Here is a 26,215-nt window from a genome sequence, read left to right as displayed (position 1 = left end):
AAGAATAACATTGGCCCCAGGAGAAAAAAATTATACTCTGATAGGTAAATATCCTTGCATGTACAAGTGTATACACACAAATCAAAGAGCAACATTCGAAGAAATGTTATTTCTTCAAATATGCCCTAGAAATTAACAAGCTCAAGAGTTAATAAGAATGCAAAAAATCAAAGAAGACAACATTAGTAGTGACTACGACTGAATTATATTATCCTGTCTGAAATCACTCCAAATTCAAAATGGAGTACAGACATCCAAATAATTTTCAACTACTTATACTGTCTGAACTTGCAACAAACAAAGAGCTAATGTACCTAGAACTCACTTCCTTGCTTACACTTATATTTTGGTGCTACTCTCAACGCAGGTGTTCTCAACAGCAAGGAGACAATAAACAAAATGAGTTACATGGTTACTATACTAGATAGAAATAAAGAGAACTAAAAATTGGCTGGGGTGGGGCGAGGGGAACCACACATCTTTTACTACTGGGGTATGTCCTGCATAGAAAAAAAAAACAGTAGAATAATTGATGAGATGATCAATACAAGACCAGCAAACAAAAAGAAGCAACAGTACTAAGCTCTAAGAGCAGTGGTTCTTAAGTAGAGCTTGTATATTAAAATGAACTGAGTGAGCATTTTCAAAATAAATACTAAAACCCTATCTTCACCTACAGGAACTGGTAGGGATAGGCCCCAACAACTCATTTGAAAAAGTTCTCTAGATGATTTTCATAGGGACTCCTGGATAGGAACATTATTCGAAATATACAAAAAAGATAACTGGGGTTAGGAGTACATCTCAGGGGTAAAGCACACACTTATTCGCATGTGTAAGGTTGTAGTTTAATTCCCAGAAAAATATGAAAGAAAAATATGAAAAAAAGAAAAAGAGAACTGTTTGCAACTACTAAAATGTGAAAAATTTAGAAGTAGAGATCATCATTTGTCTTTTTTATCTCTAAGCTCTCCTTACAAATCCCAATGGAGATACATACAATGCAAGATTTGATTAGTATTTGAAACTCACACCACACTATAGAACAAAAACAGGAATGATGGAAAACAGAAACATATTCCTAATGAAAATATTATATATTATGTAAAAACAATATAAAAGACATTTTCAAAATTTAACACAACTTCAAGGCAAATTTCAACAGGTTTTTCTGTAATAGGTTTCAAGGTATTCTAAAATTTATATTGAAAAAATGAAGAACAGTATTTTTTTTACAAAGAGAACTATTAAACAGGAGATAATTAACTGTAAAATCTATTTTTTAAATATAATACAAAGTTGCTGTGGTTTAAAAAATAAAACACAGGCCTAAAACAGAAAATATAAATACTAGTAGAATGGGAGATAGTTCCAGAAATTGACCCTACATTTCATAAAATGTCATGTATAACAAATCAACACAACAAAATGAGGAAAATGTATCATTATTTAACTTAATATTATTGACATAACTGGGTATGAGTTTAGATAAAAGTTTAAACTATGGAAGATATATATCTCTAATATATGAGAAAAAGATATATCTTCCATAAAGTGCAATAAAAATTAAGATAAAAGGAGCGAAAGAAATTACACAGTGAAATAAGAGAGAACTAGCAGGGCATGGTGGCACACCATGATCCCAGTGGATCAGGAGGCTGAGGCAGAAGGATTGCAAGTTCAAAGCCAGACTGAGCAATTTAATTTAGCAAAGCCCTGAACAACTTTGTGAGACCCTGTCTCAAATTAAAAAAATAAAAAGGGTTGGGGATGTGCCTCAGTAGTTAAATGCCCCTAGGTTTAACCAAAAAAAGAGAGAAAACTAAACAGCCAAAATGAAAAGAATCCATAAAAATACATACAGGAAATATTTAGTACTATTTATTCTTCAAAAGTACAAACGTTTTGAACAGGAAGTTCATGAAAGAAATTTAAAAATGAAAAAATCTGCCTTAAAAAATGTTCAGTCTTTCTGGAAAGTAAAATTAAAAGCTAAAGAATGATCAGGTACTACTTAATTCCAAAAGGTTTTTAATACAAAAATGACAGTAATGTTGGCAACGTTAAGTGAAACAAATATACTCATTACAGGAATTTGGCTGTTTTATTGGGAAAACACTATACAAAATGCAGAGACAGGGTGAAAAGGCCATAAAAATAATCAGCTATTTTCAATAAGCAATCCTACTTGTAGCAGTTCATTCTAAAATAATTCTATAAGGTGTGGAGAGGGGTGGTGATAGGGTTATTAAAATCATTTAATTAAAAAGTCATTTAAAAAATTGACAAAGCATCAGGGTGCTATGATAATGGGTAAGAATTTTGAGAAGAAAACTAAGGCAGAATATTATTTTCAGGAGTTATTTTTAATACAATTTGACAATACCATAAATCCCAAAAAGAAATGTGTTGCAACAAATTATATGAAAAAATAGTAAAAACTGCAAATTACATGAATGACAGGAAAAACCCAGGAATTAACTTATTTTGCTCACCTGTTTTTTAAACTGTTGGCATTCTTCCGGTGTGAGTGTGTCTGCTTTGGCAATAAGTGGGATGATATTCACTTTTTCATGCAAACGCTTCATAAACTCAATATCCAATGGTTTAAGCCTGAAATACACAGTATTTAATATAAACTGATCAATTTGGGGAAACAGATTCTTCACATTCCCAATGACCAGTAAATACAATTAACTGCTTGACTTACTTATCAAAAACACTCTGATGAGGTATTAGGCCAGCCAACAGTTAGGTAGAACAGGACTTCAATCAAGAAACACTGGAGTGACTAAGAAGACTTTTTGATTCCTGCCCTTGAACACCTGGTTCATAGGGGTTTGGCCCTAATAAAGAATTGAAAAAACCAGAAAGGCTCCTAGTAGAATTTCTTAGAATCAGCTATGTATTAAATTTCACAATCTTCTCAGACAAGATACTCAAGAGAATCTTCAAAATTCCTTCTTCCATTATAATCTGGCTGCTGCCACTACTTTGCCACTATACTTTTCAAGTCACAAATATTTCCATGTGGTGCTTACCATCACAAATTGCCCATTATGTACATCTAATATCACTGCCTCATAAGCTCTTTTATGATCCTTTAATGTACTTCTTAGGATTCTCTTTGTAATCTAGCCCCTTAAAGAAGTACATTCCTCAGAATTCTCTACCTGGCCTTCTTTTTATACTCTATATTCTGTATGATTATCATCATTACAATAGATTTTGATTATCCTCTGTAGACCAACAACTCCCAAATTTTATACACAATCTAGATCTCACCCAAGTCCAGATTTGTTTACCTAATGGTTAAAATGGAATATCCCATAGGGTCCCTAAAATCAAAAGCTGTATGTTATGGTTTAGATACGAGGTATCCTCCAAAATCTCATGTATGAGACGACGCAAGAATGTTTTGAGGCAAAGGGCTGGGGTTGTGGCTCAGTGGCACAGTGCTTGCTAGCACAGCTCTTGAGGCACTAGATTTCATCCTCAACACTACATAAAAATAAAATAAAGGTATTGTGTCTACCTACAACTAAAAAAAAAAAAAAATGTTTAGAGGTGATTATGAGAGTTGAATGTTGTAGTTTAGATGAGGTAGCCCCCAAAAGTTCACGTGAGAAAATGCCAGAATGTTCAGAGGTGAAATAATCAGAAGAATCATGATCTAATCAGTGGATTAATCCACTGATATGGATTAAACAGATAGTAACTATTGGTAGGGAGGTTGTGGTTGGAAAAGGTAGGTCACTGAGAGCATGACCCTAGGGTTTATATTTTGTTCCTGGTCAGTGGAGATATCTCTTTCCTTACTGGCTATCTTGTCCTGAGCTGCTTTACTCCACCACACCCTTTCACCATGATGTTCTGTCTCACCTTGGGCCCAGAGTTATGGAGTTGGCTAACATAGACTGAACCTCTAAAACTGTGAGCCAAAATAAGCTTGTCCTCCTCTACGATGTTTTTGTCAGGTATATTCATCACAGTGATGCAAAAACTAAAAGAACCTGAGTCTCAATATTTCCTCCTCTTGTATGCTTCCCAGCTCAGTGAATTTACCTGATTACTCAAGCCTGAAATCTAGGATTCCTCTCTCGTCTAATCCTCACTTTTGAAGATAAACCAAGATCTGATGCAGGGGAAAACCAATACACATGTGCACACACCTCCATTTCCATTACTTTAGTTTAGGCCACCAAGACCTCTGACATGGATAACTACGTGAGCTTTTTTGATTTCCCTATAAACCATCTACACTACAGTCATCAGTCATTATTTGACCAAAAGCCTTACTAAAGGACAGACCCTTAGCTTGTGTGGCTTACATGGCTAGTGAAGACAAAGATCCTCCAGTTGGATTCATTTCTCAGCATTCTTGACCTATCTTTTGCCATCTCCCACTTCCAATGTGCCAGTCTTTATTAATTTTTCACAATTCCTTGAAAGTACCATAACTGAACTGCTATTCACAGGCTACAACCTTTACCTGGAACATCTCCCAATCTCATCTTTCTCCTATTTAGTCTAATTCCTATTCTTCCTTTTGAATCTGGTTAATTTCTCTGTGAATCCTTCTCTAATCTAAGACTACACATTTTTCTAAGTGGCCATAACATTTAATGAACTGCATATTAATTGCCTGCCTATGTATTTGTTTTGCCCATCTTCTCACTAAAAGATCATCTCGAGTAAGGGTTTTCTCTCATTCATCTGTATCCTCAGCATACAGCACAATGTTGGACACCGGTGCCCAAATATTTATGGACAAAAAAAGTAAACTACTATGATTTTCTCTACATTGTTTAGGAACTACAATGAAAACCAAAGAAAGTTCTTACATCTACAGTCTATTTAGAACTAAATATTAATGTTCCAAAGAGTAAGTGAAGATAGTAAAAATAGCATTCTAAAGTAATATTCCTTAATTTTGATAAAGCAGTAAGAAAAAGTAGAATAAAGGTCTGTTGTTCCATTGACTAACATTGACTTAATTATATTGACTATTATTTTTAAATAAATAAACATATAGTTACAATTGGGAAGACTGGAGTCCAGGGATTGATACATAATTCTTTATACTTTAAAGACTACTATAGTTCATTGTGGTAGTGAGGCTGACCAACACAAAAACAGAGGTGAAGAAGAAAAGATACAAATATGAAAATTTAAGATGGTTGCTTCCTACTGCCAATCTCCCTATCTTCAATTCCTTGGAATTTGTTACTGGTATTCAGACAATAGGAAATACCATGGAAAAGAGTACAGCTGGAATAACACTACACTATTTATAAGAATGTATTTACCTCATTAGTACTGACAGGAAAAAAAAAAACCTATCCATATTTGTAAAAATATTAAACTTAAAATTTGCTTATTATCATAAATCATTACATCTATCATTAAATATAAAGTTGTGGCCTATTCAGTCTCAGATTTCTAAAGATTTACAGTACACTTTCCAATTTATACCCATGAAAAATTTAAATCATCCCTGCTTTATTAAGCTATCATATGATAGGCTTATAAAAACCAGTGTTAAAAGCAGAATTCAGTTAATTTTTTAATTACTCTTAAGAACATTTCAGAAAAAAATTAAAGTCAAAATACAAGTTAACTAGATTTTATATTTAAAACCAAACAGGACAAATTGAGTACTTATTATAATACCCCAACTTTTAAAGAGAAAGGTACTTCAAAAATAATCATGACAGGGAATCAGGGAAGTCAATTTTCTAAGTATAAAACAAGGGCCAAGGAACATTTAAATCAGTTTTTACTTTAGGGTAAAAGACAAAACCTCATAAAAGTCTCAATAAAACTCTTCTGACTTTTTAAATTAGTATACAAATTTCACAAGCTTACAAAATGACAACAGCAGAAAACATTTAGTTCACATGTTGACTATACACATACTGGTCAAAATTTTTCCTCTGTCCCTTTAATTTTGTACAGGTTTATCTGTTCAACAACAAATTTAGCTTTCAAACCTTGTTTGTAACCAACAGAAAGTCCTCTGTGAAATTTTTAAAAGATAAACCCCCATTAGAGAGAAAAAATTATTTAATCTCAAAGCATACATAGAGCAAAAACAATGATTATGGAACAAATGACAAATACTACGCACATACACTATAAAGTATGTGTATGTTTCTAAGGGAGAAAAAACCCTGTATAAAGCGCACTGAATTATATGTATATATACAATTTTTTTTACAAAATGGTGAAGTATTAAAAGAATGAAACACCATTTTAAAATTCAAGTTCTGAGTTGGTTTATAATTTTAATAGCAGCTATCTAACAGCGAATAAATATATTACTGGACCAATTTACTACTTTTTCAAAAAGGAGTTCTTCTAAAAAGGAAATCAAGGAACTACCCAAACAAGATAGAAGAGTCTTGATTCATTTACTAAAATGCATGGATTTTCAGTCTTGAGTGAGCAGGGTATTTGGAACTCTACATAAAATCAATGTCATATTCTTTTACTTAATTACAGTATCACATAATGGGTAAAACTTTGTTCCATTTCTAAAAATAGTTAAGCTGAGAAACTGTTCAAAAGCATATTTTTGCATATAGGAAATAAAATTTTTGAACTCCCATTCCTGTGACAAACAAATAATCACTCAAAGCCTCGACACATCATTTCAATTATAATTTTTTTTTCTTAAAAAAAAGGGGGGAGGGAGGGAGAAAAACCTTCATATTTCCCATGCAACTTTAAGAAATACATTTCCCCAGGGGGAATGGGAAGAATGCAATTTCATGAGAAATACTAACACTTGGAGAGAGTCCAAAAGATCTAAAATAATCAATCTGGTTATGAGCTGACTAATTTCTACTGACTTAACAGAAGATTAAAATTTCATTCAGCTGACTTCCAGAAATAAGTCCTAACAAGTTAAACTAGGATGATTTAAAAAAAATTATATTCAAGAAATAGATATCCAAGTACTCATAAAAGGCTTTATATAAAATACCATTTTTTAGGATTACTTTTTCTGAACCTTTTAACTAGATGAGTCATTTAAATGATACAAATATATAAACTTCTGAGAACAATGCAGAATATTAAAAGGAATATTTTCACCTCTCTAACCAGTTAGTGCAAAACTGTTAACTATGTAATTAAGGTTCCCTGTTCTACCAAGAAAGAAAATGGGCATCAGACTAAATAGGGAAAGATGGAGAGAGAAGTCAAAAGTATTAGAGAAAGGTGGCTTAAAGGAAACTGCTTTACATTACTATAATTTGAGTATTAGAGGAAAATGTCATACTATTTAATAGTCTAGTTCTTTTTGGTGGAGAGGTGATGGAGTTATCATTAGGTGACTGAATTATTCTGACTTACTGACCCAAAGAAAAAATTGAAGAGTAATTAAAAACATGCCCAGTTGATGATGACACACATATTTACTCAAAATGACAGAAAGGTACCAAGGGGCAAAAGGGGCAAAGGGTTGACAGGCTAACTACTAACAAGCAGAATCAAATTAGATGTACATCTAGACACGTGGTCTTAACTCCTAACAAATAAAAGGTAAGTATTAATGGTATGAAACCAAAATAACGCAACTTTGATAGCTAAGGTGAAACAAAAGCCAAATGTACTAACTGAAGAAATGGCACTAGAGAACAGTGGCACTTAGCTTTTTTTTTTTTTTAATTACATTTTTATGATTTATTACCAAACTACAATAAATAACATCTTTGGAGTTTCTTAGAATATGTCAAAACCCAATTGTTACTGTTACCCCTGCCTATTTGGTAGTTCAGTTAGTGACAAAGTATAGTCAAAATAAACATGGAATCGGTCATGTTCAGACCTCAAACCATGGGGAAAACCCTGCCACTGTCCATGGAAACAGGTAAAATTCTTACACATGAGGAACTAAGGGGTAAAATGATTGTTAGTTTACTTAGGACTTAAAAAAGTTTGTTGAAGGCATTTCTATAAGGAATCTGGTGCTTTATTATTGGTATAGTTACATGTTCAGAATCCTTATCTCTAGAGTAGGATTCTAAAATATGAACATAAAGGTGAGAAACAGTGAACAACAGCAACAAATGCATCAAAAGAATCAAGGTACTGACCCATGTCCTGAAGGAGCAACGAAGTATAAACAACACTGCACTCTGTTATCAGGCATCTGACGTCTGTTCACTCGAGATTCTGCATTTAGGTAATCCTCAAATTTACTATCAATGTAGTCAATAACAGGCTGCCAGCTGTAGAATGCAGATAAACAAAACAATCAAGTTGCAATTCCATAAATGAATACAAAAGTGATAATATTCAATATTTTTAATTAGGTAAAAACCAATCTACCAGTAGAAGGATAACACATTATTCTACTATTCAGAAACAGGTAAAAATTATGTTGAATAAATATCGTTCATTATTTCAAAACTTTTAAAATGAAGAAAAGTAAGTATGAAGAACTAGTTAATTATTAGTAAATTATTTGAATTGATAACTACATAAATGCTAAGATACTTTCCAATATGAAAACAATTATAGACAATTTTAATTTTCAAATATAAAAACATCAGGATAAGCTTATTTGGATGTTTTAAGAGTTGAGAGAAATTACCTCAAAAACACTGTGGAACTCAAACAAACAAACAAAATATCTTGTTTATAAAATACTAAGAGAGCTAGGCTCAGTGGCACATGCCTGTAATGCCTATGGCTCAGGAGGCTGAGGCAAGAGGATCACAAGTTCAAAGCCAGCCTTAGCAACTTGGCAAGACCCTGAGCAACTTAGTGAGATCCTAACTCTAAATAAAATTTTACAAAAGGGCTGGGGATGTGGCTCAGTGGTTAAACGCCCCTGGGTTCAATCTGAGGGTTAAAAACAAAACAAAACAAAAAAATACTAAGTTAACTATCTTATACTAGAACTTCATGAGTTAATTTATTTATAACATGAAAAAACTAAAGGTCTAAAAATTAGGCAAATTAGGATGTTACAGAAAATAACATATAAACAATTATAAATTATAGTAAAGGGAAAGTTGGCATTTATTATAATGAGAATTCTTGTATCTACCTGTTTGTTCTGCTTAAGATTTGTGTTAACATAATTATATGACAGGTAGAAACTCCATTGTATAGAAAAGAAAATTTGTTCAAAGTAGTCAATATTTGTGGCAACACTGGCATATAAATCCAAGTCATATCACTTAAAGTTCAATGCTCCTTGCTAACATAAGTTTTAAAATGATAAGTAAAAGAAATCTAACCACACTGGTCTCTCAAAAGCCCTAGAAAGCACTGAGGACAAACACATCTTACCAATTACTATTATCCACTGCATCTCCAAATCCTGGGGTATCAACTATTGTGAGCAGCAACTGAACACCACCTTCTTTGATTAAAACTTTGGATTGTTCCACCTGTAAGGGTCGTTGGTGCAGATGTTAGTATCGTGCATTATACCAGTGATTTCTTAGAAGGGCTATAAATAGGGCACATTTTTCCAAACCAATTTGGAAATTATGTACAAATTAAATCTACCCAGTTCCACATTTTCTTTAGAATCAATCACTGCAGCCATTGGAGTCCTCATTACTTGAAAGAAAAGCAGGTATGTAAATAGTATACCATTCTCTTGGTAACTCATACTGGGTTTATGGCTCATACTTGGTATAAAAAAGGAAAGAGGAACTAATGAAATAGTAAAACCCAGTAAAGTCGTATAATACTATATGACCCAATGCAAAAACAATACAAATAATTTGAATAATTTGGTAATTTATCAAGTTCAGATGTGACTAACCAGACAAGCACCTCTAATCTACCATTTATAATAAATGTCTTCCTGGACTATTCTCCATTTAGTTTGGTCCAAACTAATTACTCAAGCAAACTTATTGCCACTCCCCAAATTTTTTTCAGCCTACTTATATACTCCATATTCTGGACAACACAATCAACAGAGGTCCAGATAATGAAAATGTATTCTGATAAGACTGAAACTCTACTAATTAAAATCTTCAGCTACCTTTCTAATTTTGATTGAGGGTTTTAAACTTACACAACAATGATTCTTGGCACAATTTGTTTTCTGTAATTCCCAACTCTGTACTAGAAGGTATACATCATTCATCCTGAGCATATTTTACTGCTAAATGCAAACTATCCATTTTTTGGAGCCTGAGATAAAACAGACACTTGATTCAAGCAGAAAAAGGGAATAATTCCACTAAATAACAAATGTTCATTAGGGCCCGAAGCTTCAGGCATGCTGACAGGCTAACTTAAGAGACAATAATTATACTTAATTCTTTTTTTTTTTTAAACCAACTTTTTTTTTTTTTTATTAACGTAACAAATAATTTCTTCCACAAATAGCAACTGTGGTTAAAAATGCCAATAATATTAGCCAACCTGCCAACACATCCTATGGTCTTTTAATTAATATAGTGCATAGACATTTATAAACTACACAGTCATACCAATTTGTAAGCAACTAATAAATTTTGAAATGTTAGGAATATAACAAAGTTACACAGTAATAGTTTATTTTCCTCTTTTCCTCATACTATTTTTTTCATATTCACATGACCCACACATTGTTTTACTAGACTCCATTAAATTCTAGATTTAAATAGGGCTAAGCATAAAACAAAATAGAGATGAGTGTGAACAAAATAGCTTTTATCAGTGTCTAAGCCACTTAAAGCTATTCTCTAAAAACTAAGTTATTTGAACTAAGGCAAACATGGAGAAAGCTGGATCTGAAGCTTGCATTCTTAATAGTTTGATCTGTTAAAGCCATGAGAACTTTCCAGACTCAAGTTCTGAATAGCTTCATGCCCTAAAGGGAACTATCACTAGTGGAATGTCCATTTGCTAAAGACCCCCAGACACATCCAAAAGGAGGTTCAACCTGCAGAATATGGGGAGTTTGGAGTGGTATGCAATCAGATTAACAAGTTTTTAAGCCCCAAAGATAAAATGATATTTTACCTAAACAGCAATCTCAAAGGAACCGTTAGCTTAAATCATATGAACTGTATAACACCCGAAGAACTTAAAGGTTAACATTCTACACCGAAGTAAAATGCTAACCATTTAGTCAGTTTTCCACAGTGAATCACAGGCTGACTTTCCAGTTAGGTCAGAGACTACAGTGCTCACAATCATGGTCATCACCTATACTTAATTCTTGAGTGTTAAATGCAATCAAATGGCATAAATGAAGGCCACCCAACTAAAGGAGAAAATGTGATCATAACCAGGAGAAAAGCAACTTCATTATGTTGACTAACAAGGTTTGGAAAGGAAAAGTGATTAATTTCTGGGTAGAAAAAGTTTGATATACCATTAGAGTACGGAAACAATTATTCTATTTCCCTTTTGCATTTTTTAGATACTTGCTCTTGCATATAAAGAGACTGAGAAGCTGAGATTAAGACTGCTGAGCAAGAACACTGCAGCAACTATACCCAATAGTACTGAGATGGTGGAATTGTTCTGTATCAGCTCTGCCCAATAGTGTAACCACTTGGTCCTGTAGCTACTCAGTCCGTGAAATGGTGACTAATGCAACTGAAGAGCCACATGTATATTTGCATATTATTTTAATTAATTCAAAATTCCTATGTGGCTAGTACCAAAGTGGACAATGCAAATTTATAGCAATCAAGAGCTTTTCTATAAAAGAAGTTTATTATTAAGAAAATAAATTGTTAAATCTTGAAAAGAAAAAGAAAAAAAACACTCCCTAAGATTTAGACATGCATGTCTATCGAGGAGCTTCCTATCTTTCATACAATTAAGAAGTCAAGGTCTTATCCTTCAGATCAACTATCTTCAGACTACCTTGATTTTGGCATAAGCTATCAAGTAAAAATTTTGAGCATCCCAAATATAAGCATATTAATCTAGAAAACTGGCAATCTGAATATTAAATATTAATAAGTATTAATTTATTTGCAGGTTTAAAAAGCAAACATCAATATATGTTATAATATTCATCAGTATTAAAACAAATTTTTAAATGATTTTCTCTCTCTCCTGGCTTAGAAATTCACATTTTATTTATCTAGTGGTCCTCCAGTCAAAGGATAACCTGGTCAAATCTAACATTTCAAAATATTTTGAATTAATTCCCAGATCCTTCATAAAAACATTTTTAATAATCAGACTGTCTTTTTACTTGATGTAGAACATATTTATTCTACATGAATATTCTCTCAGTTTTACTTGAAATCATTTGTTTTCCTTATTAATAAACAAAGTCCAAATGCTATATGCTTATTACACACCTAATACAACAGCTTAAGTTTTATTTTTTTCTTTTTTGGTGGTACTGGAGATTTAACTCAGGGGTGCTTTATCATTGAGATACATCCCCAGCCCTTTTTATTTTGAGACAGGGTCTTGCTAAGTTGCTGAGGCTGGCTTTACAGATGTGTGCCACTATACCAGGCTAATTTTAAGATGTTTCTTACTTTCAAACAAAAACAAACAAAACAAAACAGGGACTAGGGATGTAGATCAGTGGTAGAGCACTTGCTTAGCATGCATGAGATCCTGGGGTTCATCTCCAACACAGCCCACCCCGACCACCCCCGCCACAACAACAAAAAAAAAAAAAAAAAAAAAAAAGAGGAAAGAAAGAAATCAGTTCAACCTAATTATTTACTGACTTGATAAGAAAAATGAATATTGTATGTTCTTTAAAGAGTGTGTTTATAAAGGTTTTTTTCTTCTTTGGCCTATCAAGTTCTGTGTATCCATACATGGTCAAATACAAAGTCAGCAACATATGGAAGAAGTCCAAAAAACTTAACTGTAAACAAGGGCCATTCACAGGAACCAACTGTATCCTATCATCTGGTTTTTCAAGTATCCTCATGGGATCCATGGAAAACAAATTAGTTCAAGTCCAGGAATTTCAAACTTTTCTTAACAAATCTATTCCAAATGGCCACTTTCCCATGCACTTTCTTTAAGCAGGTCAGTCGCATCAGCATATTTTATGGCATCACTCAGAATTGTAAGATTAAACGCATAATTTAATACCAAAGGAATGAAGCAAGGACATTTTCAATGGTTTCTCCCTAAAGAGTAAATCCATTATATATTAAGTTTTCTGAGGTTTCTTCTGGCTTCCTAGGTTCCAGAAATCTAAGGTTCTCCCCTTTTTCTAATACCGTTTAGTTCTTAATCAAAGAGAGGAAAACATACTTTCAACGTTTATTATACCATTTCATAACCAAAAGATTGCTAAGTACACTAAAACTTTCTAATCTAATGTTTATAAACCATTATTAGAATAAATTAAAATTGTTATTTAATTAAATGCATACAATCTTGGTGAGAAGTTTAAAATTTTGCCAAGAGCTCACTTCTTGCTTGCTCAGTAAATGGCATTACGACCAAAGCTCAGAAAAGACTTGAACAGTCCAATGTATTTCACTGAGATCAAATACAGGAATGATTATTTAATAGCTCAAAAGACAAATATCATCTTAAATGCTTCTTTAAATACCATAAAAAAGTAGAAATGACTACAGTATAAAAGTTATGCCTACTGCTTCTTTCTCATCAAGACCTACAACTATTTTAGTTTATACAAAAGAAAGTTGATCCAAAGATTCTAATTCTGCCTTCTACTCTCAACCACTACCCACTATTTCTGTCTCCTTACTCTGAGACCTCAAATCCCATGTCACTTGTATTTTCTATTAGCAACCCCCTCTTTCCAGAACCTTTCTTTCCCTTCCAGTTCAGATCCCTGTCTGGATTAGTTTATCTACTCACCCTTCTGTTCCTGTACCATAAAATTCATGACTGTCAACCTCAAGTCCTTTTATATGTTTCTTAGTCTCATGTTTCTCATTTTCCAATATGGCCTTCCCAAAGTCCTCTACCATGTCTGCCAACTATGCTGGTCAAAATACCTCATTCCCCTTTAAAGATAGAGAATTCCGAATCTGTTTGAATCAGCACTGAACCCTCCCTACAGTTCAGTGAGAGATTTGATTTTTCATAAAGCTAATTTCTCAATCTGCTGGGGATCTGATAAGTTCCCATTTTGGAATCATCTTGACGACTGTTTACACTATTTCCCATACATATTCAACGTCTCATCTCTCAGAAACTGAACATAACTATTCTTGGGTCTTTTGGAAATAACCAAACCACTCTCTCAGACCTTTGCACGTACTTCCAGTTATTTCCTTTTATCCTTTTCAACTTATCTTCACTACTTCACTTACCATTCACTTTTTAACCCACTGCCTCATTTTCTCCATTCCTTTCCCACTTCACTAATATCCACCTTGCCAAGGTCATCTCTTTAGTACATGACAGTAGCATCCATTCCCACTAAATCATAATTGATTATCTGTTTTTTAATTGAGAACTTTAGGAACTGTGTCCATCATTAATGTATCCATAAAGGCTGAGATGAAAGCATTCAAATGTCTTGACTGATTCAAAAAATTAAAACTGGGCTTATAACTACAGGAGAGTTTCCTGACTGGGGTCTGTAAATTTTTTCAAGGCAACTATAAAGCATGTTTTTCTACGACTAGGATACACTGCTTTCACCTTTTCTCACCTCCACAAATTTTGTACCAACTTAATCTAAAGTAATGATTACAGGACTTCATAGACCAAGAAAAGGTTTTAAAGTGGACCAACATAAAGTTGCCAACTAAGAACTCAATAAATAACCTTAACACTGTAGTTTCACAAAACAATTTTTTTTTTTAAATTTTTTGGTGGTGCTGGAAATTGAACCTAGGGCCTTGCACATGCTAGGCAAGCACTTTATCACTGAGCTATATTCCTAGCCCCATTAATTCTCTTGGTAGAATGTATTAAGGGAAGATTAAAATGGACTTAATCTTGAACAAAAGTTTTTCCCAAAAAAAGACAGTTGACAATTCTCTCACTAAATGATTTTCAAATACAACAAAGTTGTGAGATAAAATTTTTTATCACACATACAATATATGTGATGTTTTTCTTAAACATTTTGTCAATCTAGGGATCTAGATAAGAGATTAGAATACAAAGTGATGCTCACTTGACCGATTTTTTTCTATCACTTAATTTTAATCAACTACTGAAAAAAATATATAAACCCAAATAAGGAACATGGCACTTTTTCATCCAATTTGAAATATTCTGAAAGAAGTAAGAAAAAACTCTTCCCTCTTCTCCTTTCCCACATAGGACAAAACCAGTTTGCAGTAGGCCGGGAATACTACATAACAAGGATTCTCAAAGTGTGGTACCTAGGCTAGCAGTAGCAAATTAATAAATGTAAATTTGGGGGAAGTTGCCTTCAACATACTATACAGTAAACTTTGGGGAAGGAATCAGAAATCCGTTTGATAAGCCTTCCAGGTGACTGTGATGCACACTGGTGTTTTGAGATGTCAGTTCACATCTGGAAATGCACATCTCAGGGGCCTTAGGTTCAAGATGGGAGGTTATGAATTAATCTCAGAGAGCTTCATAATTAATAGTTCAAATAGAACTACTGATAAAACAGGAGTCTCAGAATTAGCTCTCTGTTCAGTGTAATACTTGACTGTCTTCCAAGACTATGAACGTGAACAAATTTCTCTTAAGATACAAGTCTCTTATAAATAGATAATCCTCAGAGAGGCGAATATGAGATCATGAAAATTTCATTCCCTGTTTGGGCACATTGCAGGAGAGGATTTTTTTTTTTTTCTTGTTTTTTGTTTTGTTTTTGAGAGATGGAAGTTCCAGAAAGCATTGGGTCAGGAAAATTGAAAATATTTGCCTTCTGAAACTCAAGATTGTATGTTTTTATTGGTCTAATATTTCTAGTGATCATGCTTCCCTGCTGAAAGAATTTATTGGCTTCCAAGGGCAGATTATCTGCTAAACTACTAGGCTGGTAAAGAGACAGTCAACTGTAAAAAATAATTATTTCCTTGGTCTCCTGAATGATTCCAGTCTAGTATATGTCATGCTTAAGAGCATAGCTGGTCTTCAACTTGCTCCCATTATAGAAAGGAATACCTCCAGGATTCACTTTGGAAAGGACACTTCTCTAGGATACTAGTCAGGATCATTCTGATTCTCAGATATCATAGGTCATATTTCTGATAAGGAAGATATGACAGTGGTAAACAAAACTCTTCCTTAAAACTTTTGCTAGGGATATGTTCAACCCCCATTACTCCTTTGTCCTCAAGACAGGGAAGTCAGAAATATATTCACAATAGAAGAGGACATTTTTGGAGAGCTTCTTAAAGGAAAGCAAACTGAGTTCAGAGATATATTTTTCAAGCATGTCACATCTTCAGAACAGTAGTTAGGCTGGGAGAAGATACACACAATGCCCAAAATGTAAGCAATTACTATTTAGATAAGAAATTCCTATAAATCAGTAAGAAAAAGATAGCAAATATTAAAACAACCAGAGTAATTCAATGAAACCCAAGCAGTTAATGAATAGATACGCTGGTTCAATCTCATTAACAATGAAAGAAACATACTGACACAATGAAACACCTTTATATTGTTATGCATATGCATGTGATATGTTCACCAAAGACATAAACAAGAATGTTCCCATTGGTAAAAACCTGAAAATTCACATGCCTGTCTAAAACAGAAGAAAAGTCATGTGCCACTGCATGTACACACCTCTAATCCCAGCAACTTGTGAGGCCAAAACAGGAGGATTACAAGTTACAGGTCAGCCTGAGCACTTTAGTAAGACCTAGTCTCAAAAAATTTAAATAAACAAAAAAACAAGCAAACAAAGGGCCTGGGGATTTAGCTCAGTGGTAGAAGGCACCTGGGTTTAATCTCCTGGACCACAAAAAAATAAAATAAAATAAAATAAAAATAAATAAGAAGAGATATGCTGTGATGTATTCCTACAAAAAATTTTTATAGAATAATGAAAAAAAAACTTACAACTATAACCAACATAAATAAATAATACAGACATAATCTTTGGTAAAGAAACCAGCTCCAAGAGTCCAAAGAGTCTATATGAGTTCAAAACAGTCAAAATTAATCTATGGAGACAGAAGTCCACAAAGTATCTATCTTGGGGAGTACAATACTGAAAGGGAAACTCATGGAAACCTTCTGGGATGCTACAAATGTATTGTATCTTAATTTAAGCGATGATTCTGTGGACATATGTATACATATATGAAAATTCATAAAACTCTATGCTTAAAATTTGTATCCCTAAAAGGCAATATTTTCCAATTAAAAAAGAATGCCCACTATAAAACTGAGTAAGATAAAAAGGAAAAACATATTCATAATCACACAATGTAGAGAATCAGTGATGATAATTTCATATGTACCCCATTTAATAGACTTCTAGCAATATGTGGACCATGATAGAATAAGCACACTTATGATTATATTACAAGCAATCTTTCATTATTTAAATAAATATTTTGTTGTACACATCAAACTAGATTTCTATGTGCTATCTTGAGATAATACATGCTCAGATACCAGCAAAGGTTACTGCATAGGTTAATCAACAGAGCTTTGAAAGATACTTTTATTGTTTTTATTTTTAAAAAAGGAATATAAAGCATGTAAAGTTCAAAGCTTTCATGAGTTCAATAATTTCCATTATCTACCCAGCAACTTACTAAAATTTTCACATCTAGTACCTAAAGGGAAGTCAATACCTCCCCCTAAGTCCAGCTTGCAAATTCAAACCTTAAAAATAACACTTAACCTCATGTGTACCAATTGAGATTTAAAAAAAGGTCCTATCTATTTTAAGTAACCTTCACTAAGTGCCATCAGACACAGGTAAGTCATGTGGCTATACTGGCATTTTCTATGGTTTTGTTTTTGTGTTTTGTTTTTTTGGTACTGGGAAATGAACTCCCAGTACCAAAAAGAATTAAGGGACACTGAACCACTGAGCTCCATCCCTAGCATTTTTTTTGTATTTTTTATTTTGAGACAGGATCTTGTTGAGTTGCTGAGGATTGCTTTGAACTTGTGATCCTCCCGCCTTAGTCTCCCTAGCAGCTGGGATTACAGAGGTGTACCACCATGCCTGGCTTTATGTTCTTTTAATTACCTACATGAATAATGTATCTATGATGAAGAGATTACTTCACTGATCAAATCCTTTTGCCTTTGAGCAAAGTCTTAACTGCCTTGTTGGGAAAACTATGTCACTATGTCAAAATTTAAAAGGAAAATCCCAAATAAACCAAAACAACATAAGTGGTCAATTATAAGATTATACATTACCCATAGGGGGGAGAAATAGTAATGAAAAATTATTCTACTTATTAAGAACTGGTTAACTCATTCAGCTAACATTCATTAAGTATCTATGGTTTAGATACATACTACATACAGTTTGACAGAATATAGACTGCACCTGACTATTTGGATTTGAATTGTATCTCTGCCACTCACTAACTACATGATCTCAGGCATATCACCCACTTTGTACCTCAATTTCTTCATTTGTAAGCTGAGGATAACACTATTACCTACTACAAAAAAATTTTATTAACAATCAAATAAATTAATGCATCTAAAGTGCTTTGAATAGCTTCTGGAAAATAATAATAACTAAATGTTAAGTTTTACTATTAAGGTATGTCTGGTACTATGCAGAGGTTAGAACAATAACAAGAACTCAAAGTTTGCTGATCTTGAATTTAAATACCAAAATTAAGAAAGTTAAGTTCATTTTCTTGCTTAGGATTAAAATTTCCAATATTGATCACAAAATAAGCCATGTGGGATCAAACTTTTAGAGAATATTATTGCAGGTAATTTCAAATCAAGCACTATAAAGGCTATAAAGGTTACCAAAAGAAAAACAAAAACAAAAACAAAAAAACCCTGAGACATAGAGAAAACTTAATAAAGGAAAATTACTTCCTTGGGCTCTAATTACTAAACTGCATCATAGTTTGATATATGTGAGTTTCTTTCCACATTATGAAGACTATCTTTCCATTTGGACAAGGAAATAATTACTACAACTTTTCCAAACCCAGTTCTAAGTCTTACAGCCTCAAAAGTCTGCTTCAGAAACTGTTCACTTCCTTCCTCTCCTGATCATGTTCTGTATCAGTCCACCAACAATTTTTTTAACAGGTTAAAGCAGTGTTACCAAATAAAAATACAACATGAGCCAAATAATTTTAAATTTTTAGTGGCTACGTTAAAATAAGAAACAAATGAAATAAATGTGTTGAACCCAATGTTTCCAAAATATTATCAATGAACCAAATAATCAAAACAAAAATTATCAATGAGGTATTTTACAAGTGTTCAAAACCAGGGAGTATTTTTATACTTGCAGAACATTTCAATTTGAACTCCTCTCATTTCAAAAGGTCAAGAGGCTACTGTGCTGAAAAACAGAAATCTAGATCCTAGACTCCACTGCTTTGCTAAATAATATCAAGTATGATCCACCACCCAGCACTACCAGCATCACCTGAAATCCTGTTAGAAATGCAGAAACTCAAGTCTACTTAAGACCTTCTAGAATAGGAACTAATTTAACTAGGTGATCTGGACACATATAATACTGACAATCACTAAATTAAACCACACATAGCTTGGGAATCTTACATAATTGCTACTGCCATTCAACTATCATATGGAATTATTATCATATAGTCCCTTAAATTCAGTATAGAATTGATATTTAAATACTTTTCTTTAAATCATATGGAATTATTATAATATGGTCCTTTAAATTCAGTACAGTACTGTTATTTAAATACTTTTCATTAAATCATGTTTTCTTTACACTGTCCAACAGAACTTCCTGCAATGGTGGAAATACTCTATATATGTGCTGCCCCAAATGGCAGCCATGTGTTTGTAGCTATTGAGCACTTCAAATGTGTCTGTTGCAATTGAGAAACTACATTTTAAATTTTATTTAATTTTAATTGATTTAAACCTAGTCCCATGTGATAAGGGGCTTCCATAGTAGATAGAACAATTCTAAGGTTATCATTTACTGAGAGTCATGGTGTCATCTCTACGAGTCCTCAGGACAATTCTGGAAGGTCCCAATCAAGACAATTCCTTTGATTAGCTGTACTTTATAGAGATTTTGTTTTTAATTTTATGAGAGTCATGTTTATCCCTTTACACTAAGGTGAAATTTGCATCCTACCTCTCAGCAAATAAAAGGTATAGCATGAGTTCTCTCTTATGTTAACAATATTCCAGCTTATCATTAATTAATAATAACAACATAAATACCTGAACAGTCTTTTTTATTCTATGGGAAGGACCTGGATACTCTGGAGAATACAAATCTGTGAGGAATAATGAGTTGATTAATGTTGATTTTCCCAGTCCAGATTCACCTAAAAGAAACAGGGGAGAAGTTTGTCAAACTCAACCACTTTATTCAGTGAATATTACAATCAAACTTGTTTCATGCAAGTAGTTCTTGATGGAAAAAAACAACATTAGAAAATATATTACAAAGACTACCTATTAGAATAAGTTTTTCGTCCTCAGTTTGTTATTGATCAAATGAGATTACTATTTTCTTTTATAACTTTTATAATTTTACCATTTGTCTTTTACTGTATTGTACATATATGGCATAGCAAATCCCACTATTATGTATAATTATAATGTACCAATAGAACTAAAATAATTTGTATTAAAAAGTAATGTATCAAAATACTATGACAGAAATTTAAGCAGTAATGTACTCCTAGGGACCAAAATCGACCATTATTAAAAAAATCCTAGTTGGATTATATATTGCTGTTTCAGTGAAATAAAATAGAAAGTATAAATCTTTATTATAGAAAATAATGAATACCCAAAGAAATAATGTAGCTCTGAAAGTAGAAAATTGCTGATACAAAGAAAAATTAATCACAATGCTCCTCAGTATAAAACTTAAAATGACAAAAAATATTTTCTAATTTATCTACCCATATACTAATCAGCTTAAGTATAAGAATATCTCTCCTCCATGAGCCAGAATCCAAAAAACTTAGGTAATTACTCTTTACAGCACTTTTGTCTGCGGTAGGAAACAGAAGCAGTAGAAAAGAAGGCATGATTTCTAATTTGACCACATACTTTTATTTGACCTTCCATGTCTAGTCTAATAAACAGCACCAAGCACAAAATCCATCTTTACCCAAAATATAATAACTACGAAGCATACATCATGTAATCTGAAAAAAAACCTGTAAATCATAATATGATAATGTAATACAGGGTTAAAGTGTTTCTTGTTAGTAATTCTTTTATAATAATTTGGGGCTAAACAATATTTATATGTATAGGCTGAGTTCTTTTTATATTAGCTCTCAAAAAAGGTAAGATCCTGCTGAGTGCAGTGGTACACACCTGTAATTCCGTGGCAGAAGGATCACAAGTTTGAGACCAGTTTTGGAACTTAGTACAACCTTCTTCTAAAACTAAAAAAATAGTTTGGGGGTGTGGCTGAGTAGTAGAGGACCTCTGGGCTCAATTCCCTGTCTCTCTTTCTCTCTCACACACACACACACACACTTTTTAGGTGGTCTGGGCCTGCTCTCCTATGACTGAGGGAGATGCTACTTTTTCCTAAATGTAAAAATGTCTAAGTCACAGGAAAACTCATAGGTTATCCATTTTTGCTTCTTTCTTGACTTGAATAAAGAAGACTAAAATAAAATCTAAGTTTTTGATGATAATCAAAAATAAAAAATATCTAAAATATTTAGAAATGCGAACAATTTTTAGTACTTATAAAAATATTTTGGAAAGTTATAATAAAAGCACTGTATTAAAAAATTAATACTGAGAAAGCAGAAGAAAGGGAAAGTATAGATGAAGAAAAAAGCCTTAAAGGCAATATATTAAAATGTAAAGAGTGGCTACTCTGGTGTGGTAGAAGTGTGCAGGGGAAGAGGAGGTTGTTTATTTTAAGCTTTCTACATTTCAAGTGTTCTAAATTTCCTTCAATAATATTATTTTTGTAAAATTAGAAAACATTCAAGGGTAACAGCAAAATGGCAAATAAAGAAGCTCCAAGTTCTTATCCCTCAGAGGAACATTAAAAAAAAAAAAAGTCAGTTGAACTGACCTTACAAGAGTGGTAGAAAACAGTGAAAGACCTATAAACAATAACAATGTCCAAACTGAGAAAAACTATAGGTAAAGATAGCCTGGCATTTTTCTGCATTCTTGTTCCATCCGTTCCATGGGTTTGTCTGGGTCACAAAAGCCTAGTTACGAATTTCTTCCCTTCAAAGAGAAGGAAAGAGAGCTGACCTTTGTTTTAACATTTTAATCTATTTTAGGTCTGCAAGGACTGGTCCCTGTCTTGCCTAATTTGGATCTCAGGTGGAAGAAGTGATATTCACCATTTATGAAAATGGCAAGGAGACCACAAGTCTGCCGCCTAGGATCACAGCCTATGGTAAAGAGCTACAACAGACCATCTAGAGACACAGAAGAAACGGTGAGTCTTTCGGAAATTATGACATTCAAAAGCAGGCATGTATACAGGATCCATTTAAAAAGACACACACAGGTTCAGGCAAAATTCATGTTCAGAAAAGTCCTAAGAACTTTAGTTTTCACCTTGAGCTGATCCTTAGCCTCAGAGCATGCCCAGTCATGCCCAGTCAATCAGGAAAGGATTGCCCAGCACAGTAATGGAGGAAATGAGGGACAAAACTGCTACAAGATATCCAAGTACATACTATCTATCAGACTCACTTCAGATCTAAGGACACAAATGGGTTGAAAGTAGAGGGTGAAAAAGATATTCCAAGCAAACAGTAACCAAAAGAGTTAAAGACAAGGCTACCATCAGACAAAATAGACAACTCAAAAACTGTTGTGATAGTCAAAGGACTTTATGTATGTTGATAAATAAAAGTATCAATTCACAAGAAGACAAAATTCTAAATCTACATACACCAAACACCAACTTCAAAATATGTGATGCCAACCCTGATGGAACTGAACACAGACAGAGTTTTATAATAATAGAGACTTCTATACTCTGATTTCAATAATGAACAGAACCACTAGACAGAAGACAATTAGGAAAACAAAGGACTTAAATATCACAAGTCAATTGGGTATAACAGACATAGATAAAATACTGAATCCAACAACAGAATACACAATTTTCTCAAGTGCACAAAGAACGTTTTTCAGGAATGATTAAACCAAGTCTTAATAAATCCAAAAAGAGCAGGGAGCAGTGGCATATGCCTGTAAACCTGTGACGTGGGAGGCTCAGGCAGAAGGGTTGCAAGTTCAAAGCCAACCTCAGTATCTCTGCAAGACCCTATCTCAAAATTTAAAAATGAAAAAAAGGGCCAGGGATGCAGCTCAGTGGTAAAGTGTCTCTGGGCTCAGTCCCCAGTACCTAAAACCAAAAACCAAAGACTAAAATCAAATTTACTTTATTTCATAACGAAATGAAACTAAAAATCAACAACAGAATGATAACCAGAAAATGTATACATATCTGAAAATTAACCAACACATTCTTAAATAATAAATGGGTCAAAGAAGAAATCATAAGAGAAATTAGAACACATACTGAGACAAATGAAAATGAAAACACACACATCCCCAAACTTACAGGGTGAAGAAACCACAATGTTAAGACAGAAGATTTATAGTGGTAAATGATTATATTAAAATAAACAATCTTATTCAAGAATCTATCTTTACACCACAAGGAACTAGAAAAAGAACAGAAAATAAAACCCAAAAACATCAAAAAGAGGGAAATTAAAAAAAAAAAAGATTAGTGCAGACAGATGAAAAAAACCAATAGAAAAAAATTAATAAAAATTAGAAGTTATCCAAAAGTATCAACTAGATAAAGAATAGAAAAAGATTCAAATTACCAAAATTAAAAATTAAAGTAGGGCTACTTCTCCTAATTTTGCATTAATAGGAAGGTTAATATAGAGTACTGTGAACAACTGTATGCCAACAAACTGGGAACCTAAATGACAAATTCCCAGCAATATATAACCCATGAAGCCTGACTCATGAAAAAGAAAAGATCTATAATTAGCCAGGCGCAGCGGTGCACACCTGTAATCTCAGCAGTTGAGGAGGCTGAGGAAGGACCACAAATTCAGTCAGACTCAGCAACTTAGTGAGGTCCTGACAACTTAGCAAGACCCTGTCTCAGAATAAGAAATAAAAAAAATAGGTTGTGAATGTGGCTCAGTAGTAAAAGTCCCTCTGAGTTCAAACCCTGGTATCCCCCCACCAAAAAAAAAAAAAAAAAAATTTATAATTACAGGAGGAAGATTAAAGCAGTAACCAAAAACATTCCAACAAAGAAAAGTCCTGGACCAAATGGCTTCACTGGTGAAGTCTATCCGAATTTAAAGAATTAAAAATCAATTCTCCCCAAACTCTTCCAAGAAATTAAAGAGAAAGGATGACAATCCCAAAGCTAATATCACACTCAACTGCAAGATGTTTAAAACATCCTCTAAGAACTTAAGACATGATGCACACTCTCATCATTTCTATTGCCTGTTTGTGGATGACATGATTTTATATTTAGAAAACCCGAAGCCTTTACCTAAAAAGATGAAGTATTTCTAAGTACTAACAATGAACCACCCAAAAGAGAAATCAAGTGGGGGAGGGGGGTACCTTTAATAATAGCTAACAAAAGAATAAAACTTAGGAATAAATTTACCCAGAGATAAAGACTTCTACAATAAAACTGTGAAACAAGAAAGAAACTGAAGATGACACAAATATCTAAATTAATGTCTATCAGTGCTTGGATTACTTATACTGAAATTATGGACCAAAGCTTCCAAATCAATTCACATGTGGCATCCTCTAAGGTTGGACATACAAACAAGAGACAAGCTATCTTGTTCAAAAATCAAAGAGCTATTTCAGGAAACTTTATCAACAGTTTTATGGAAGTTTTTTTAAAAACGAGTATGAGTTTGTATGTGGAAAAACTGCATTTTTAAGGGTAACAATTAACTTTAGATTTTACCAACTTACTATTTCTTACCTCTTCCATATCAAATTTGATTATGTTTCATAATACATTGTTTTATTACATATTCAGATGGGTAATATAGCAGAGATGGAAATTCTAAGAAAGGCCACAAAGAAATGCCAGCAATCAAAAACATTTCAACAGAAATGAAGAATGTCTAGTAAACTAGACAGAGATGAGAAAATAAATCTTTGAATTTGAGGACATCTCCACAGAAACCTCTAAAACTGAAAACTAAAGAGATTTTTTAAATGGGCAAAAGAGCTACTTATATATGAAAAAAATTATTCAAAGACTGACATAACTAAAAAAGGTACAAATATGAATAGTGAGAATATAAAAAAGAGAAGAGGGGAACAAAATATTTGAAATAATATTTTGGAGATATTCTCAGTGATATGTCAGACACCAAACCACAGATCCAGAAAGCTCAGGGACACCAAGCAGAATAAATGACAAAAGGACTAAAACAAGGCATATCATTAAAAAAAAAAAAAAAATTTTAAAAACTAAAAATACAGGTGTAGGGGGAACTACTACTTATCTAAAGAATAACACACACAAAAAAAGAATTACATCTGACTTCTCAGAAACCATGTAAGAGAATGGAGTAAAAAAATTAAGGTGTTGAGAGAGAGAGGGAGAAGGAAAGGGAGAAAGAAGAAGAAAGACAAAGCACTAACTAACCTAGAATTCTGTACATTATGAAATTATCCTTCAAAAGTGAAGCCAGGTGGGTGGTGCATGACTCTGAGGCATTAAGGATCACAAGTTTAAGCCCAACCTGGGCAACTTAGTGAGACCCTGTCTCAAAATAAATAAAAAAAAAAAGGCTGGGGATGTAGTCCATTGGTAGAGTGCCCCTAGATTCAAAAAAGGAAAGAAAGTGAAGGAGAAATAGACTTTCTCAAGACAAAAACTGAAGAAATTTGTTGCAAATAAATACTTACAAGAAATGTCAAAAATTCTTTAGAAGAAAATATAGGTCAAAAATTTGGATCTACATAAAGGAAAAGTACTGAAGGAGTAAGTATAATAAAATAAAAACATTCATTTTTCTTATTCTAATCTAAGAGAATATTTCATTCAAAATAAGAGTGACTTCAATTATGCATGTTTGTGCATATAGTGATATATATACATACACACATATGTACATTATTATACACACACACACACACACACACACACACACATGCCTGT

The 26,215-nt window shown here is 33.1% G+C and overlaps 1 protein-coding gene across 2 annotated transcripts in view; it reads right to left on the bottom strand.

Moving 5' to 3' along the window:
- Positions 1 to 26,215, bottom strand: part of SEPTIN7 (septin 7) — a gene marked incomplete at its 5' end in the record, with an annotated part of 92,799 nt that overhangs the window by 19,146 nt on the left and 47,438 nt on the right. For both annotated transcript variants that reach the window (XM_079151505.1, XM_079151506.1), the window contains 4 exons: positions 2,496 to 2,613; positions 8,103 to 8,237; positions 9,307 to 9,407; positions 20,251 to 20,357. In XM_079151505.1, coding sequence (XP_079007631.1) covers positions 2,496 to 2,613; positions 8,103 to 8,237; positions 9,307 to 9,407; positions 20,251 to 20,357 — 461 coding nt within the window. The remainder of the gene's footprint in view (positions 1 to 2,495; positions 2,614 to 8,102; positions 8,238 to 9,306; positions 9,408 to 20,250; positions 20,358 to 26,215) is intronic.

This window comes from Sciurus vulgaris (genome assembly GCF_902686455.1).
Source record: "Sciurus vulgaris genome assembly, chromosome: 8".
In the NCBI taxonomy this organism is placed as follows: Eukaryota; Metazoa; Chordata; class Mammalia; order Rodentia; family Sciuridae; genus Sciurus; species Sciurus vulgaris.
Note: the sequence above shows the minus strand (reverse complement) of the source record. Positions and strands in the feature narration are given on the sequence as shown.